This window comes from Fringilla coelebs, assembly GCF_963513975.1.
Source record: "Fringilla coelebs genome assembly, chromosome: 6".
Taxonomy (NCBI): domain Eukaryota; kingdom Metazoa; phylum Chordata; class Aves; order Passeriformes; family Fringillidae; genus Fringilla; species Fringilla coelebs.
This window is the reverse complement of record NC_140034.1, coordinates 3,530,153-3,549,338: the sequence shown is the minus strand read 5'-3', so window position 1 is coordinate 3,549,338 and position 19,186 is coordinate 3,530,153. Positions and strand designations below refer to the sequence as shown.

At 51.4% G+C, this 19,186-nt stretch overlaps 1 protein-coding gene across 7 annotated transcripts in view; it reads right to left on the bottom strand.

The window, feature by feature from the left end:
• Nucleotides 1-4,942: 4,942 nt before the first annotated feature.
• SAMD4A (sterile alpha motif domain containing 4A) overlaps nucleotides 4,943-19,186 on the bottom strand; it is a 99,750-nt gene continuing 85,506 nt past the window's right edge. For 4 of the 7 annotated variants that reach the window (XM_084208798.1, XM_084208801.1, XM_084208799.1 and 1 more), the window contains 6 exons: nucleotides 17,937-18,234; nucleotides 16,410-16,495; nucleotides 14,818-14,936; nucleotides 12,547-12,748; nucleotides 11,829-11,955; nucleotides 9,112-10,316 (listed from right to left, as the gene is read on the bottom strand). In XM_084208798.1, coding sequence (XP_084064924.1) covers nucleotides 10,117-10,316; nucleotides 11,829-11,955; nucleotides 12,547-12,748; nucleotides 14,818-14,936; nucleotides 16,410-16,495; nucleotides 17,937-18,234 — 1,032 coding nt within the window. In that variant the 3' untranslated portion in view covers nucleotides 9,112-10,116. Of the gene's footprint in view, nucleotides 8,220-9,111; nucleotides 10,317-11,828; nucleotides 11,956-12,546; nucleotides 12,749-14,817; nucleotides 14,937-16,409; nucleotides 16,496-17,936; nucleotides 18,235-19,186 lie in introns of those variants that run through there. The other 3 variants (XM_084208800.1, XM_084208803.1, XR_014616284.1) reach the window with 2 other exon arrangements.

Sequence of the window (19,186 nt, the reverse complement as noted above, 5' to 3'; positions counted from 1 at the left end):
CCCTGGCCACCGAGCCCAACAGTTATCCCAGCCCCCCAGGATGTTCAGTTCAGGCAAATTCCTCCAGCTCTGGACTCCAAATCAGGCTCTTTTTAGACAAAAATCTGCCTTCCAGCAGCTGAGTGGCTGCAGGGAAGGGCTGGGATCACCCCAGAGGCTTCGTGCAGCCTCCACAGCCTGGAGAGCTCCTCAGCTGCCCCTGGCTCCTGCTCCTGTTCCTGGAGGAGCTGGGGAAGAGCCTGTGATGAGCTTGGAGCCTTGGCTGAGCCCTTCTGGCCAGCCCCTGGAAATAACTTCTAGGAAATCTTTGCCTTCCAGCTGTTGTGGAAGTTACACTCATGATTTAGGAGTTGAGGGGGCATTAAGCATTAAAGCTCTTGTTAATAACTCTTGGCCTGGGAGGGACAGAACATAAATCCCAGTATTCAAAGAAATATTGCTAAAATAGACAAAGAATATAATCACAGGGGATTTATTTGTCATTTTTAACAAGTTTATGTTGTGTTTTTGGTGGTGGGGTGTTGCAGGGCTGGTTTTGGGAGGGGAACTGTACCACCTTCCCTCTGTTTGCTCTTCTCCCCACCAGCATTGTGACAGTGAAGCAAAGGTGAAAAACCCACTCTAAGAGGGATCAACTCCACTGCAAATTGGAAATTATTTTAGAAGTGCCAAGGCAAAGCCCAGTGGTGCTGCTTTGGCCTCAGATGTTTGTATGCCATGGAGGGAATAATTCCTGGGACCCCTGGCCAGGTGTTTGTGCTTCAGCTCCCTCCTGCCCTGGCTGTGGGTGCCTCTGATCCCTCTGAGCATCCCCTGCTTCCAGCACAGCTCATCCCACAGCCGGCATCTCTTCAGCTCCCTTGTCCTGGAACCAGGCATGGAGCTGCTGGAGGGCTGCAGGAATGTCTGGAGGAGGTGACAGTCACTGCTGCAGCCTGAGGTGCACCAATGTGTAGGAAAAAGGCAAAATTTCAGGATAATATAATATAATATAATATAATATAATATAATATAATATAATATAATATAATATAATATAATATAATATAATATAATATAATATAATATAATATAATACTGTATTATACTATATTAATATAATATAGTATCATATAGTAATTTATTGTATTAATAGAGTACAGTTATATTATATTATATAATTTATATTATATTATATTGTATAATTATTGTATTTTTATATATAATTATATATATATAACTTAGATATATCTATAATCTTATATATAATATATAATTATATTGTATATAATATATTGTATAATACAATATATTATATTAATAATATATAATATAATAATCAATATATAATAATTAATACAAATTTAATAATAATATATGATAATACAATATATTATATACTGTAATACTATATTATGCTATATTAATATAATATAATAATTTATTGTATTAATAGAATACAGTTATATTATATTATATTATATTATATTATATTATATTATATTATATTATATTATATTATATTATATTATATTATATTATATTATTATATTATATTATATTATATTATATTATATTATATTATTATTGTATTTTAATATATATAATTATATATAAAGAATCATATATATAATAATATATATAAAATTATATTAAAATTTTATATATATAATATATAATATATAATATATAATATATAATATATAATATATAATATATAATATATAATATATAATATATAATATATAATTATATTGTATATAATATATTGTATAATACAATATATTATATGCTATAATACTATATTATACTATATTAATATAATATAGTATCATATAATATAGTAATTTATTGTATTAATAGAATACAGTAATATTATATTATATTATATTATATTATATTATATTATATTATATTATATTATATTATATTATATTATATTATATTATATTATATTATATTATATTATATTATATTATATTATATTATATTATATTATATTATATTATATTATATTATATTATATACTAAAACTATACTAAAGAAAGAGAAAGGATACATCAGAAGGCTTTACAAGAATGATCATGAAAGCTCCTGACTGACTCCTCAGAGTCCGACCCAGCTGATGGCGATGGGCCATTAATTAAAACAATTCACATGAACCAATCAAAGATGCACCTGCTGGTGAACGATCTGCAGGCCACATTGCCAAGCAATCCGATCATGATCGTTTCCATCCTTTTTGAGCCCTCCCAGCTCCCCGGAGCAGGAGCCCCTTCCCCGGGACGCGCAGTCTGTGGCTCCCCCTGCTGAGCCCGGCCCGAGCTCCGCTCGCCGCAGGAGGAGCGGGAGCTGCCTTAGGCTGGGAAGGCGTTTTTGGGAAGCCCACGGATCACCCGAATGGCAGAGTGGGGAGGGAGAGGGGCACGCAGCCCCTGCACTGCATCCCGCTGCTGGGGGATGCTGCAAACACCCCCCGTGCTGCCTCTGGGCAGGGTGGGCATGGAGCTGCTTTGTCCAGAAGCACAGGCTACAGGCCAGGATGAGGTACTAAAAAATTTATTATTATTTAAAATTAACCCAAAAATCTATTTTCTTTAGAAAAGGGGGGATTTTAGCTGAGCTGGACCACATCTCCTCTGAGCAGGGTCTGTCAGTGGGGTGTTTCCATAAAGAAAAGAGGGAAAATCATAGAAACACAGAATGGTTTTGGTACAAAAAAAAGAGATCATCTTCTGTCCAGTCCCCTGCCATGGGCAGGGACACTGTACACTATCCCAGGTTGTTCCAAGCCTTGTTTAACCTGACTTTGAACACTTCCAGGGATGGGGCAGCCTCAGATTCTGGGGACAAATTACTTCCTAACCCCTCATTTAAATCTCACCTCTTTTGGTTTAAAACTGTTCCTCTGCTGTTCTGCTCCTCCAGGCACCTGCTCTGCCAGTGCTGGGCTCTGGTGTGCCCAAGCTGATCCCATGCCAGGAGCACCCCAGGGTGCCCATTCCAGGTGTGCATTCCTGATCCCTTTGCTGACCCCAGCTAAAGCAGCTCCCTGCTGGTGGCAGAGGCCAGGCTGGGTGAAGTGGCCACTCTGCTGGCCTGGGCTGCCAGGAGCAGCTGGGTGTTTGTATATCCTGGGAGCATTCCTGGCTGGCAGCCAGGCCAGCAGCATCACCCTGCCTCTGGCACAGCCAGCAGACGTAGGGAATTCATTATTCCTCGATCCCAAGGAGCTGTGCTGGAAAAGCCCTCTCCATCTTGCATAACATCTTTCCTGGAGTGGGAAATCCCCACCTGCTGGGTAGGTTGTTTGTTCCCTGGAATACTCCAGTCAGTGTTAAATACGAGGAATTTGTATCCACACCAGGAACCAGGTCAGGGAGGCAGGAGCATCCCCTTGGAAGGGGCACTTGCCTGGCTCCAGGGCTGGGGCTGCTTCTCCACCACCTTTTGGAGATCATGTTAACAAACGTGGGGTTATCCAGCTCCTGCTGGGATCACAACAGAACAGCCCAGCAGCTCCTGGCTCTGCTCCCAGCTGGGTGGGGGCTGCAGCCTCTGCAGGGCAGGAGAAGGGGATCCTATTTCCCTGGGCTGGATGGGGCTCAGGTGTGCTGGAATCTGGGTGCAGCCTTTAGTAGCCTTTAGTGTCTGGGATGGATTCACCCAACAGCTCCTGGCAGCATGGAAATGTTTTTATTTCCCCTCCTGCTTTTCCTTTTGTAGGGCTCTTTCCTTTTGCCAGGCAGCAGGACCCACAGACTCCCTCTAACCCACAGCTGCCATGGACTTTCCTTGGAGCCTTTTTGGCCCTTCCAACTCCACTTTTCCACCCAACCCAGGTGTTTCTGCCTTCTCCTTTTTCTTTCCATTCTCTGTTAGTTCAACAGCCCTGTGCTGTGAGACCCAGACAGCAGCACAGGAACCTGGAAAGGCAAATTGTTTGGAAGGAGATGGCTTTTTTTGGGATTTAGGTTTTTCTGAGCTGTATGGGGAGACCATTCCTGACGAGTACAGGGAGCCATGGCCAGTGGGCTGTGGGTGTGGATGGACAGGGAAATGCAGGTGAGCCTGGCCCAAGATGCTTGGGAGCATCCCAAACAGAAAGGAGCTTGAGGGCATGGTTTTGGGGTCTTGGCACCATCAGCATTTGGAGAGCTCACCAGGAGCCTCGTCCTAGGAGAAGCAGCAGATGAAGCGTTCAAACAACCTGAACAAACCCTGAATGTGTTTGCAAATTCTGCTCCTCACGGGGGACCTGAGCCACCCAGGCTGTGGAGGGGACAGTGAGCAGGGTCAGGACAGCCAGGAGGTCTCTGGAGGACATCCCTGGACCTGGATGCAGGAATGGCCAGGCTGATGAGGCAGAGAAGAGCCCGCAGGGTTGGGTTTGATCAGCCTGGAGATGTGGAGGCTCAGTTTGAGAAAATATGGAAAACCCAGGGGTAGAAGGTCCTGCCCTTGGCACTTCCCACAGCAGAGCATCCACAGGAAGTGGCAGCACCAGCTCTGAGCGTCCTTCCCTGCTTGATCCAGCCCCAGGAGGGTCTGAAATGTGCAGGTTTTAAGCCCAGAATGAACCCAGCCCTAAATTCCCACCCCAGAAATCTCCACACACACACTGAGGCTCTGGGCCAAGCCTCTGTGTGCCTCTGCAGCCTCTGAGCTGCTCCAGCCCCAAATCCTGCTGATTTCCAAGGGAAATCCTGCATCTGAACAGCTCCTGGGGCATGGGCATGGATGTTCCCAAAGGGACAGCGAGGCAGCTGCGTGGGGAATGCCAGGGATTTGGAAGCTCTGCCACAGGCTTTAAATACAGATCCCCAACCCCCTGTGGAACTGTGGAGGGCTCCTCCCCTCCTGCCCACTGGATGAACATCTATTGAATTCCAACTTCTTTTGCCTTAAGGAGTCGGAAGCCGCCTGCCAAAAAGGGGATAAATAAGGAGGCGCCACACCCCAGTGTTACAAAACCTTGTATTAATCATCTCCCTTCACTTTCAATATAGAGCAGATATGAAATATAGCCATGGTTCCTAGTTACACGGGAGGAAATGAGTAATAAATACATCGGAGCAAGTGGAAATCACGAGGGTGTTTCACTGGGAACAACATTGGAAAACTGTACACTTGCAAAGACTGGCATCTCCAAACATTAGTATTTCTTTATATCGGGAAGCTTTTACATGTAACAAACATGCTATTGCCTTATATGACCAAAAAAAAACCCAAGAAAAAAAAAAAAGAAATTAAAATTTAAAAAATAGGCATTGCTCGGCAACATTAACTAGGCAAAAATAGTTCTTTTGTGCACTAACTTTGTACAGAAAAACCAGGACAAAAGGCATGCATGGACAAGGAGAGGCTGCCCGGGAATGGCATGCAACAGAAGAGAGGTCAAAGCTCTTTAAAGTCAGCTTACAATAGGCATAAATACATCAGGGTTATATATATTAATAAGGGAGGAAGTATTCTGTTTAACATTATTAACATTCCTGTTTTTTTTAATGTATTTTTCTTTTTTTTTCTTTTTCTTCCTATTCCTCCCAGAGGAATACACATTCACCTTTAAGTAAAGATAAAGGAATACAAAAAATAAAACTCACTTTGCAAACTCTGATGACTCGTATAAAATCAACTTTAGTGTTATCGTCGCTGTGTGCAAATTATAGACGTCTGCGGGACCCACCCACTTTCCACCAGGCACATTCCGAAAGCCAAACCCGACATGGAGAAAGGTGACGACACAAATCGCTCCCCTAAGTGCTGACCCAGCTCGCCTCCATCCCACTCTGGGATGCTCCTGCTGGAGCCCGACCACCCCTAAACCCCTCGGAGGGTTTTGCTGAGCTGAGCTCAACTCCGAGCTCGGGGCGTCCCTGGGGATGGGGACACTGAAGGGACAGCGCCGTGTCCCCGCCGGTGTCGCATCCGCCGGGCCCAAGGCCACTTGTGTGTGCTGGGCTGGCCGGGTACAGCACCAGGAGAGGGTCCCTGGGGGGCGGCGGGAGGGGGGACGTGCCCGCCCGACCCCCGGGACCCCGCGGTGGGGGTGACATCTCCGACAGGACAGGGAGGGGACAGTCGCAGCGGATACAAAGAGAAAGGCACTGCCGCTTTATTACTGGATATTTGACTTCACAGCCTCGCTCATGCAACTGTCGGAGGAGTTTTTCTTTTTTTTTTTTTCTTTCTATAAATAACTTTTATTATTTCTTTTAGGATTCAAGGTTTTATTTCCCCCCCCCTTTTAAGCTTCTTTCCCTGGAGCTCTGCCACCCGCACTTAGCACCGGCAGGCAGAGCCAGGCAGCACTTCCCGAACACAACTGAAGCCACTTTTTTGTTGTTTTTACTCAAAAAACAAAACAAGAAACAGCAAACACAACTAAGTCGTTATTAACCTCTAGACTGTCAATGGAAAATAAGCTTTTTTTCTTTTTTTTTTTAACATCAAAAGGATAAAACAATTGAATTATTTGGTGGTTGTTAATAACAGACATTATCATGGTTCCCAGCCACAGCAAGTTAATAGGTAAAATATCCAAAATAATCTCTCTGAACAATCAGAAAACCTCCGTGTCCATAGTCAGCGAAGGAATAAATAGAATTTCAGCTCTGTAAATACACTGGAGTCGCCCTGAGGGAGGCTCCTGCCACGGTGGTTCTGCTCACACCTCACAAGCTGGGGGTGCTCGGGGGTGACCCAGGTCCCCAGCGCTGACCCCGCTTCGCCTTCACCTCCTCACACCTCTTCCCAACCTCCCTGGCCTTCAGGTTTTCCCTTCTCCACCCTCCCCATCACCCCCCTCAACCTCCTGTCTGCCGGGAAGCAGGACACCAAGGAACAGCAAACATAAAACATTGCATTTGGCACTTGGGTTTTTGTATACATATATATATATATATATATATTTCTTTTTTTTTAGAAAAACAACTTAAAAACGCTGCATGACAAAAGGATTCACACGTCTCCCAGCCCTGCCCACGCTCTGGCTCCCCCTAAGCCCTGCTCCCTCTGATCCTGGCACACAATGCTGCCCATGCCCTCACAGCTCATTCTGGAAATATTGCTGTCACCCATCAGCTCAATTAATTGATTTTATATTTGTTATTATTCCATTGGAGGAATAATAACAGGAATAATAATATTCCATTGGAGGAATTCCATCGGAGCAGCATCGGGACAAGGGGGAGCATCACTGCAGCTCAGAGCAGTGCTGGGTCAGATTTACCAATTTAACACCAAATTTAGCTCCTGTTACAAAAAGCAGCAGTGGGTGAGGGGCAGCCTAGCCCCTGCCAGCCCCACGGTTAATGCCAAGAAAACAAGGCCCTGAAGCTGCATTTTGGTGCCCTTTGTGATTTGGGTTTTATATGGGGGCTCCTTCATCCCTCATTGGCCATGCTGGAAAAGCCCCTTACAGCTGGATTTGGGCAGGCTGGGCCAGATGTGTGGAGCCAGGATGCAGGAAACTCTCCCAGTGCCCCCCAGTTCACAGCCTCCCCCTGGGACCCTCCTCTGGCAGAGATGCCCCCGCTCCATCTCACATCCCAATCCAGCTGGGGAGCAGGGACAGGCACCCCCTGACCCTCCACTGCCCTGAGCACAATGCTGCCTCCACGCTGCAGATCCCTTGGCTAAACTGAAAGGAAATTTTGGGGTTATTTGATTATTTCTGTTTCCATCTGGGCTCGCCGGGTCTGCCCACACCCGAAAGCGGCGAAAGTCAAGAGATGGGACTGCCGGCCCCGAAGCCCCTGGCAGGGCAGGTAAATCCTCCCCAAAGGGTTTTTGGTCACACACCCCCACGTGGTGTTCCGAGCTCCTTGGTACCCTCCTCCAGGAGCAGGGTTTGCCCACGGTGAACCCTCCACTGTCAGCACTCTCCTCCTCCTCCTCCATGTCCGCCCCAACCTCCCCGTGCTGCTTCATCGTCGTCGCTGAGAATTTTGTTCTTTTGCCATCATTTTCCCCCCCTTAGCATGGATGTAATAAATGACAACACAAATTCCAAGTCTAATGATATGTTCACAAGGACAATCTACACATTCACAAAATTAAAACAGGAGAGAGAGAGAGAGAGAGAGAGGAGAGGAGAAGAGAGAGGAGAAAAGATGCAAGCTATCGCTGAGGCTCCCTCAAGCCCCGACCTCGCCGCTGGACCCGCAGCAGTTGTTGTCCCGCCCAGCATCCCCGTGGCGACGCCTTCTAGATCGTGGAGGTTCTGTCGACACCATCTGCAAGTGGGAAGGGAGAATTAGGAGCAGCCCCAGTGAGCACTGCTATCCCCCAAGCTGGGGATTTAGGGGATGAACCCCCCAGAGCACCCCCAACCCACAGCCCCTACAGAGAGGAGGTGTTGGCGCCACCCCCACCACCTCCCACCTCCCCGAGGGGTGCAGAAGGGTTTTGGGGTGTCAGTGCTCTGCTGGTCCCTCTGTGCCACCAAGTGTCCCCACCCCACAGCAGTTTCCCCAGTTGCTGACCCAACACCAGTCCAGGCCTTCTGCCACAACCCCAGAACTGCTTTCCCAGGAGCAGAGGGGGTTTCTGGGCAGCCTGGACTTGTCACAAGGCAGGTGACAGTCTGGGACTTTCCTACAGCATGACAAGTTTATGTGTCCCCCTGACCAGGGGGCAGGGACAGAGCTGGTCCCAGGGGCTGCCTTGCCCACAGTTCACCCAACCCTGCAACAGCTGCACCGCAGAGGATGCAAAATTTTCCACCATCTGAAGATCGTGGAAGGACAAAGGCCCCCAGGCATCCTTTCTGTCTCCCCAGAGCCCCTGTTCCCAGCACCCTGTGACAGCAGGGATGCATCCAGCCACAGCCCAATCCCAGGAGCGAGGGGTCCATGACCCACCCCAAAGCCTCACAACTGACCCCGGTACCAGCAGCCCCCTGTCCCCACCCCCAGGGGCAGAAATCAGCACCCAACAGCACTTCCAACCCTCCAGCCCTGATCCCACCCCCCGTCCCCCATCCCAAACCCCATCCCCAGGATGGAGAGTGGCAGGAGGCAGCTCCCAGAGTGGCTGTGGAACAGAGAATTCCCTGTTACCACTTGGGGCACCACAGCCACCTCCCTCCTTGACACTAAAAACAAACAGGTTTGTTACGCCTTTTTTTTTTTTTTTTTCTCCCCCGAAAGGTTTATTTTTTTAAGAGCTATTTATAGCACGACCGGTTTGGAGAGGCTCGGGGAATGCGACCTGGAAAAAATAACTTGGAGGAACAGTACCCTGCAGAGGAACAAGACAGCTAAGCCTCGGCTGGGCACACGCCGGAGAAACGCTTCGGGTGACAGAAGTGTCCTTGTTTTCCCAGCCAGGGATGCTGCCAGGGCCCTGCTGCTTCCCACAGTCCTTGTTCTCCCGTTCCTCTCCCCAGGAAGGGCTGCTGCATCTGCAGGGAGCCTGGTGGCACCGGTCCTCTCCGAGGGCTCCTGTCCTCAACCATGGGTCACGGTCCAGGATTTCCGCAGGGACACCCGAGCCGGTCCCAGGGGACTGCGGGCGATGCCGGCGGCCGCGCTCATCCCATCCCATCGCCGGGGCCGTCCCTTGTGCCTGGGGCTCCAGAGCGGGCGAGGGACACCGGGAGCTTCTGGTGACAGCCAGGGCTCTGTGCTGCACCGGGCTCTCCACTGCTCTGCTGCTGCTGCTGCTGCCTTTTCATCTTCCCTGCTTGTTTTTGCCCCGGTCCTCCTCCCTCCCCGTGCCCGTTATCCGCTGGCACCCCCGGCTGTGTGAGGACTGCCAGCACCAGGGCACGGCGCCCGGCACAGCCCCTGGCACAGCCTGGCAGGGATTCAGCCCCCAGCTGAGGGGCACCCCTGGCCAGAGGAGGGATCCGGTGGCGGGAGGGCACAACGCTCCAAAGCCTGTGACCCATCCGAGCGCGCTGGCGGCAGGGGCTTTATCGAGAGCTAACGAGAGTAGCGAGCTAACACTAATTATCATTAGCAAGCTGAAGAGTGGCTAATTAGCACAGACTCCACTAGTGCTGGTGCGATCCCTGCGTTCGGCTTTGCCCCCTGCCCCGGCCGCCTCGCCGAGAGAAGCCAACGTTCCCATGGGAACACCCCCGGGAGCGCCCCCGGGAGCATCCCTGCATCCGGCCCCGTCCCGCTGTCACAGCCACAGCCTGTCCCAGCTTTTGGGGGGCACGGGGCAGGGGCAGGTGCTGGGGGGCTCAGCAGAGGAGGCGTGGACGTGCTGGAAGAGCCCCAGGAGGAGGGAATGCTCACCGCTGAGTGCGTGCTCCGTCATGCTCAGGCACAGGGACTCCAGCCTGTTGTTGATGTCAGGTTCAGTCACCGGCACCTGGAACTCTGCAGGGAGAAAGGGAATAGAGATCCCGGTCAGGGACCTGGCAGGGACCCTGCCTGCCTGCTCTGGTGGGAAAACCATCCAAAAAATGCCCCAGGAGAGTCTGACAGGACTCCCAGAAAAATCATCTTCAGCAAGAGACACTCACAAAAGCAGTCATCACCCCCTGTTATCCATAAAGGATGAATCTGAGGGGGTTCAGGTGCTGGTAAGAGATGAAAGGGGCTGGAGCAAGAGCAGAACCCCACCCAGGGAGGGGGCAGCCCTGGTCATCTCCTGGGGATGGATGCTGTCCGTGCAGGCAGGGTTAGTGCTTGGACATGGGATGGCAGCACAGACCAGCACAGCCACTGTCTGGCTTCTCTGGGACCAGTCTGGCTCCCACTCAGCCGCCCACGTCATCACTGCCACATCCCTGGGGGGTGAGCACAAAAAGGGCGACACACACATGAAATTTGGAGCATTCCAACACCCCTGTCCTAATCTAAACAGCGGCAAACTTTCCCCACCCTGCAGCAAAACCTGCAAATACAGCTTGTGCTACTGTGCTGGACGGCATCTCCTGCTTTCCTCTGGCTCACAGGAACATGGGACGAGATCCAGGAGGGTTGAAGTTCCCCCCACAGCCTGGCAAACAGTGGTTTGTGAGCCCAGCATCACATCATTGCTTATTTTCCTTGCGACTTAATCCACAGCTTTGGCTCCCCAATCCTCCTACGCCCTCATCCACCGCAGGCTGACACCAAGAGAAAGCCATTTATTCTCCTCCAGCGCCAGAGAAATGTGCCCTTGTCCCAGTGTTTAATCAATACCTGGGAACAGCTGCTGCTCCTGCTGTAGGGAACATTTGCTGCCCAAATGCTGCAGTTTAACACCAATGGCTGCCAGCCCAGAGCAGCAGGAGTGCAGGGATGAGGGTGAGCTCACTGGGGGATGGATTCCCTGTCCCGAGGTGTAAATGGTTATGGGGTGTTGGTAGGAAAAGGCACGCTCAAAGCTGAGGAAGGGATACACAAAGAGGCTTCCTCAGGGCCAGGATGCTCCAGGTCCAGGGTCCAAGGTCAAAGGGATCCTCCCTGAATCAGAGGATGCTCCTATACACAGGAGCACTTTGGCAGTGCTGGGGAAGGAAGCACTGACACAGCACCATTTCCCTTCACACGCACTGTGGAAAGAATTTCCCCTGAGTGCATGAAGGCAGTCCTTCCGCACCGGGGCTGTGGCCATCCATGAGGAAAAAGTGATGGATGAGCCACCACCTTCCCTCCAGACAGGAGCCCCTCAGAAATGAGCTAGGCAAGGCACCAGCACTGTTACACACAGAGTCAAGGTGGCACATATAGGGTCAGAAATCCCTCCAGTGATGTCTGTGGTTAACCCAGGAACACAGAGATACCCCAGTGGGAGCACACTGTGGGCCATGTGCCTGTGGGGAGGCTCACCAGCACAGCTCCTCTCACCTCCCCTCATCTCACCTGGCTGTGGGCGAGTGGAAAAGCCCCTGGGCTGCCTACCTGGCTGCTGAAACATCAGCATGGTCTGCGGGGACGTGTGGACCGGCAGCGAGCGCGTCCTCTGCACCGAGCTGTGGCTCCGGCTGGGCATGCTGTTACTGCCCCCAGGGTTGGCAAACCACAGGTTCTGTGGGGAGCAAACACACGGGGTGGGATGCAAAGCAAAGCCCTCCATGCCATGGGTTTATAGCCACTTTGGGCTTGTAGAATCACAGGATGGTTTGGGTTGGAAGGGACCTTACGGATAATCTCGTTACAACCCCCTGCCATGGGCAGGGACACCTTCCACTGTCCCAGGCTGCTCCAAGCCCTGTCCAACCTGGCCTTGGGCACTTCCAGGGATCCAGGGGCAGCCACAGCTTCTCTGGGCACCCTGTGCCAGGGCCTCATCACCCTCACAGGGAAGAATTCCTTTCCAGTATCGCATCAAAATCTCCCCTCTGCCAATTTAGAACCCTCCCCTTTCTCCTACCACTATCTGCTCTTGTCAAAATTCCCTCTCCCTATTTTATAAGCGACTTTAAGGACTCAGCTTTTCCCCTCCCACTGCTCCCACCTCCACATCCCACTGCACAGAGAGGAGCCCAACCCAAATGCCTGCAAACTTCTGGAAGAGTGGGGAAAAAACTGGGGATCTGGACAAGTGAGAGAAGGAAAAACAAACAAAGCTCGTGGGAAAGGGATGGAAGAGCCAGAAATGCCAGGAACGCCGACCAACCTGTCTGCCTTGCTTGAGGATGGCAGGGCTGGCAGCAGGGCTGCGCTGGGGGGTGCCCAGCAGCCCCGTGGGGCCCAGCAGCCCCAGCCGGGCCGTGGGGAGGTTGCGGGAGGGGATCTGGAACTGCCGGGGGTTCCTCCGGGCCAGCCCTGCCCCCGCGGATCCGGCTGTCGGGAGCGAGTTGGACTGGCCAAAGCCTCGGCTGCAGAGAGAGAGAGAGAGAGAGATAGAGAGCTGGGGGTGAGACACTGAGCCCTGACCCTGCCATCCCACCTGGGGTGAGACACTGAGCCCTGACCCTGCCATCCCACCAGGGCTGAGACACTGAGCCCTGACCCTGCCATCCCACCAGGGGTGAGACACTGAGCCCTGACCCTGCCATCCCACCAGGGCTGAGACACTGAGCCCTGACCCTGCCATCCCACCTGGGGTGAGACACTGAGCCCTGACCCTGCCACCCTACCCGGGGTGAGACACTGAGCCCTGACCCTGCCACCCCACTGAGAGTGGGACACTGAGCCCTGACCCTGCCATCCCCCCGGGGTGAGACACTGAGCCCTGGCAGGGGGTTCTGATGCTCCCACCCCACCAGGGGTGACACATTGATCCCTCCAAGGGGGTTCTGACCCTCCCACCCCACCGAGGTGGTCCCTCCACCCTGCACAGGCAGGCTGGGTGTGCAGCATCCTCTCCCCTTCCCGTCTGCCACTGGCCTCCCCGCCCTTCTGCAGATCTCAGCTCCACACTGGTTTTCTTTAAAGCTTATTTTACTCCTGCAAAATGGGTCTGTTCTTAAATACAATCTAAAATAATCCAGGTAATGCCCCTGGAACTTGATTTCTTTGAGAATTCTCATGAGTGGATTCTCCAGTGTCTAATTTAAGTTCAGCTTTTGCTGTTGCATTTTCTTCCTCCCCTTCTAGGAGGTTTGTTTTTACAAATATGGTCACCTCTGAGACTTCTCAAGTTCTGTGAAATTTGGTTAGAATGACCTAATAAATCCAAGTTTTATTAAGAAGAGCTGAGCTAAAGGAGCTGAAGTCTCATCCTGGAAGTTCCTACACTCCCAGTTATCTCCAAAACACTCTAATTTTCGGAATAAAAAACTTGCAACAAACCAGGCTTTGACTGAAACAAAGTGGTGATGTTGTTAAAAGTGATTTAAGAATCTTTTTTCTTGGCACAGCTCTATGATTTCTAGGATCACCTGAAATCCAGCATCACCTTGGAAGTGAGCAAACATGGTGTTCCCAACACAGCCCTGCCTGACTCTCTGGCTGCACCTCTGCCTCTGCAAAGCTTCCAGCCTTTTTTCCTGCCACTTGACAGCTTTTGGAGGAAACTCCAGTGCTGATGCCATCTCCAAAGGGCAGCAGGGAAAGGGACCAGGATGGGGGATACCCTGCACAGCTGGGAACTGCTGGGTTTGGAGCCATGGAGACAGGGTGGGATGGGAGGGAAAGGCAGCCACCACACACACAAAGATACTGCCTGCTGTGCTCCCTTCCCAGCCAGCACCTGGGATTGCACTGCTGAAGCTTTTCCAACCCTTCCCCTTGCCTAAACACGGCTCTGAACCCAGCAGGACCCATCCCTCCCTCTGGGGGGATGTTCCCACCTGGAGTGTTCTTGCTCTGGCCACTGCATCCATCCCCCCTCCCAAAATCACAGAATCACAGAATGATGAGGTTGGAAGAGACCTTTAAGATCATTGAGTCCAACCTATGCCCTAACACCTCAACCAGACCATAGCACCCAGTGCCATGTCCAGTGTTTTTTTTAACACATCCACAGCTGGTGATTCCACCACCTCCCTGGGAAGAGCATTCCAGTGCTTTATTATTCTTTTGGTGAAAAATTTCTCCCTAATATCCAACCTGTACCTTCCCTGCCGTAGCTGGAGACTGAGTCCTCTGGTTCTGTCAGAGACCAACCCCAGCTGTCTGCAGCCTCCCTTCAGGAAGGGGCAGAGAGCAATAAGGGCACCTCTGAGCCTCCTCTTCTCCAGGCTGAGCACCCCCAGCTCCTCCAAAGGGTTTGTATTCCAACCCCCTCTCCAGCCTCGTTCCCTCCTCTGGATGTGCTCAAGCATCTCAACATCCTTCCCAACCCGAGGGGCCAGAGCTGGGCACAGCACTCAGGGTGTGCCCTCACCAGTGCTGGGTACAGGGGCAGAATGACCTCCCTGCTCCTGCTGGCCACTCCATTCCCAGTGATGCCACTGTCCCTCTTGGCCACCAAGGCACACTGCTGGCTCATGTTCCCACGTACCTCCTCTGCTGCCGATAGCCTGACAGCTCCAGGAGGGATTTCCGAGGGAAAGACCGAAAGAGTTTCTGCACCTGCTGTTTCCATGACAGCAGCCGCTTCTTCTGGATCTCTGTAAACGCCTGCCCAAAAAAAAAAAGAAAGAGGAAAAGGATGAATATTCTTCTGGACAAAGGCAGTAGGGATTGTGCATGTGGGTGTGTGGGTAAAGAAAAGCAGCTGGAGAAGGTGATGGGGTGAGTTGAGCGCCATCAGAAAGTCCAGGGGGAAACACTGGTCTTTCCTCAGGATTTACTGATCTCAGGTGGATAAAATGCTCTGGCAGCATTCCCTGTGTCCCAGAGTGACAGCCCAGCTCTGCCTCAAGGCTGCCAACTCCTTTTGGCAGAGCGAGGGTTTGATGGTGGGTCCTGACGGGTGGTGACACTTGTCACCTGGATGTGGCTCTAGAAATGCTGCCAGGGTGAGCAAAGCCGGGATTTGGAAAGCTGAGCTGCCCTGTGGCATCCTATCCCCCTTCTCAGGGCTGGGCAGAGCTTGGCTGTGATCCTGGCACTGACAGGCTCTGGGGAGGTCACCCAGGGTGAGCCTGTCACCCACCCAGGCTCCCTGCAAAGGTCACCCTGGCAGCGACAGACCTGGCAGTGACAGACCTGCTCCCAGAGCTCCAGGCAGGAGGTGTGGGTGACAGGGACACCCACGTGCCATCACTGCTAACTTTAGACACCCTAGGTCTCCGTTGGAGAGCAGCTGAAGTCTCCAGAGGACAATCTGGAGGCTAATTAGTGCCTGACTTGATTGCTCTGAACCACTCAGGAGGAGATGCTCTCTCCTGGCGCTGATTACGCCGGAACCAGCGCAGAGGGTGGTCCTGGGACGTGGGTGGCTCTGCTGGGAAAAGTGCAGGCACTTTGGGAAAAGTTCCATGTTCTCCTGGCTTTGCTCTCTGGTCCTCAGCTTCCACCACTTCTGCTCCCTGACCCCTGCCATAGGGGCAGGTGATGGAAGCAGCTTCTTCCAGGTATTGCCAGAGCAGGTAGGAGACACTGCAGGACACCAGGGACACTGGCCATCCCTCCCTGCCACCAGGCAGGAGCGTGCCAGAGCCCTGTGGCACAGCCTGGGCCATCCCAAGCCATCACCCAGCCAAGGCAGATCCTCTGGGAGCAGGAACAGATGGAAAATCCCTGTTGCAAAATCCCAAGACCACGTGGTGCAAATGGGAGGAGGCAACGCCGAGGGATCGCTGGGTCTGTCTGATGGGAACTGTCTGCACGTTCATCCCAGCCTTCTTGCTTTCATCCAGCTGCTGATGGGACTGATTCTTGCTTTCATCCAGCTGCTGATGGGACTGTCACGAGCCAGATGAATTTCCCAGCTCCAGGCCTTGGTAATTAAACCAGCGTGGGGGGAAGCAACATTTCCATGCACCACGTTGGAGCTACCGCCTGCTCCAAGCCTGTTCTGTCTGAATTACTATTAATACCCCCCAAAAATATTTGTGTTAGAAACCCGAAGGTTTACATAAACAGACACTTTGGAAACAGTTTCCAAGTGATGAGAACAACAGTTTTAGATGATCTGACAGGACTCACCTCGTGGATTAGACATTTGTCTATGAGCTGTAAATAGGAACTTATATTCTCTTCATCGGGTCGGGAAACTAAAAGTTGTGTGCAGACTGGAAAAAAAAAAAGAAGAGAAGGGAAATGGGGATGGGGACACCAGGATGGGGCCCAGGAGGGGTCCCACAAACACCTTGGACATCCTGTTTCCCTTATAACCAAGAGTAGGTTTTTCATCAGTGAAAAAAAATGCCCTTCCCCAATTCCTGCCGCACCTTCCTATATTTAGGGCCAGATTTTGTTCTCTGCTATGATGGTGTAAATCCAGAGCAACTCCATTGGAGTCCCCAAAATTAGACCTAAGCAACTCAGGGGCACAGCATTAATCCCTATTCATAGGCAAGAGAGCTCCTTCTCCCATGGCAAAATCTGCCCCCACTGCAGAGTGGTAAATTCCCACCTTCCCTGATGAATTTTAACCTCTTTTGGAATGAATGCCATTGCAGGAGCTGGGAATGAGCTCACAGAGGAATGAGTTTCTCCTGTTGTAAACCCCTGGGCAGGGATGCCTGGGGGTCCAGGAGGACACCATGTCTTGGCAGGGATTGTGCCACACTTTGACAATTGTCACAGGAATAAAATGGGGCCAGAGCCCCACATGTGGCTGTATCTGCAGGGGACAAATTCTGCACCAGGTTCCTGTGTAGAAAAAAATCTCAGCTATTTTTTTGCAAGAAAGGTTGGAAATAGAGACAAGGCTGATATTTCTTTGTGGTAACCTAATAGGTTCTTCCTGTTCCCAGTCTTCTGCAGATGAGAACCCCCTTCCTCTTCCCCAGGGAGATCTCCCTCCATGCAGCCAGCACTGACACCTCAGGTGCCACCAGCAAGGTTAGGGCACATCCAAGCTCACAGAGATTTGCTCCAAGAGCCCTGAATATTGCACAGGAGGTCAGTCCCCACCTCAGCCTGCTCCTGTTACCTCCCAATGTGTTATCCCTGATGCAAGGCTGCACACCCTGCACCTGACAGGGAATGGCACCGGAGTATTCTGGATGTCCTGCATCCAAAATGGGGCACAAAAAAGGGGCTTGGACCCCCTGATTTGCACTACAAATGGCTCATGTCCAGCCCATGCACCACTGCTACCCTGCTCCAAGCAGAGTAAGTCCAAGGGATGCTGCCTAAAACACCTCTGGATCAGTGGGATGACCCCAGGGCTCCGAATGGGAAGAGAGAGGACATCTCCCACTCCTGACCTCAGGAAAAGTTGTGATTTCTGCCTCTGACCTGGGGCATGGAGAGGATGCTTTCCACCTTGGACCTGGGCCTTGGAATGCATGCTATCCACCTTGCCATTACTGCCCCTCCCCAAAATCCCAACCCACCTGCCCTATCTTCTTACCTCTAACCCCAGCATGACAGGACCTCAAAAACCCATCACCCCTCCGAGTGGCACCTGCAGGAGCTCAGGGAAAGGCAGGAAGGGAAAAGCTCAGGGAAACTCCTCCCTAGTGATGAATGCCCTGTCCCAGAGCTCAGGTGGCAGCTGCTCACCTTTGCCCATCACTCGGGTGAACTGCCCGGGCAGGTCGCCCTCGGGCAGAGGGGCCCCTCCCGACTCGCCCTCGCATCCCGGCAGGTGGTGCTGCTGCATCCCGGCGTCCTTGCAGTCCGAGCCTTGGCCCTCCCTGTCCGAGCCCAGCAGGGAGGAGGGGTGGGGGTGCTGCGAGTCCACCTCCCGGCTGTGCTCCTCCGTGCTGGCGTTCTGGGAGGAGTAGGCTTTGATGGGGGTGAGGATCATTTGGTGCAGCTCCTGCAGCGGGACACGCAAGTTGCCACCTTCCAGGATGTCCTGGGGATGGAAGTGGAGAGAGGAGGGTTTGTCTTTGCAGGGAAGATGGGACACCAGCTGCACACCAGACCCCTCCTGTGACCCCCCCTGAGAATTCCCAGCTTTGCTCCTGCTTCAGGATCCTGCTGCATTCCACAGTCAAGAGCCATGTTTCAATCATCAAGTCTTTTCTTTTTATCGGGGGAGTGCTGCAGGGACTGTGTCTGATTATCCATGGATGTGTTCAGAATCCCCAAAGATAAATGTGCCCCCAACAACAACCCAGCTTCAATGTTTCCACCTTTCCACCAGGGAAATGGCAAGTCCATGGAAGTATGGAGCTTGGGAGATTTCGATGCCCAGAGCAGCAAAAATATATTTTAAAATATCAAGTATTTTGTGTTTTTTAAAAATATATCACATCATTGAGTGCTGAGCTGATAGTAAAAGGAGGCTTTGGCTCCTTTTACTAGGAAAGGAGCCCTTGGAGATCGGTCCCATTGTCCCAGTGAGCCTTGGAAGGAGTCAGACATGGTTCTGACAGAGCAGATGGCAAAAATATATTTGTTGGTTCCCCAGCAATCCTACAATCCCAACATTTCAGCTCTATTTCAATGGAATTACATTAACATGGGCTCGTTTCCTGTTTCCAGCACCACCTTCAAGCCTGGCTCCCATTAACTGCTCTGCCCCAAAACTGTTTGCCACGGCATCCTCATGCTCTGGGATCATCTCAGAGCCCAGGACCATGCTGGGATGCAGGAGCCTGTCCTGTGGCAGCTGTGGGGACATCCCTGTCCACTCTGGGATGGGCTGGGGGAGAGGATGCAGAGGGCACTGGGAGGGTTTCAAGGGGAGCAGCTGATTTGTGGTCAGACACAGAAGAGAACTCTCCCACAGCAAAACCATTCAGCCTGGAGATCCTGGGGCAGATCCACCCAGGAGGGAGAGAATTTGGGTACAGCCCAGCCTT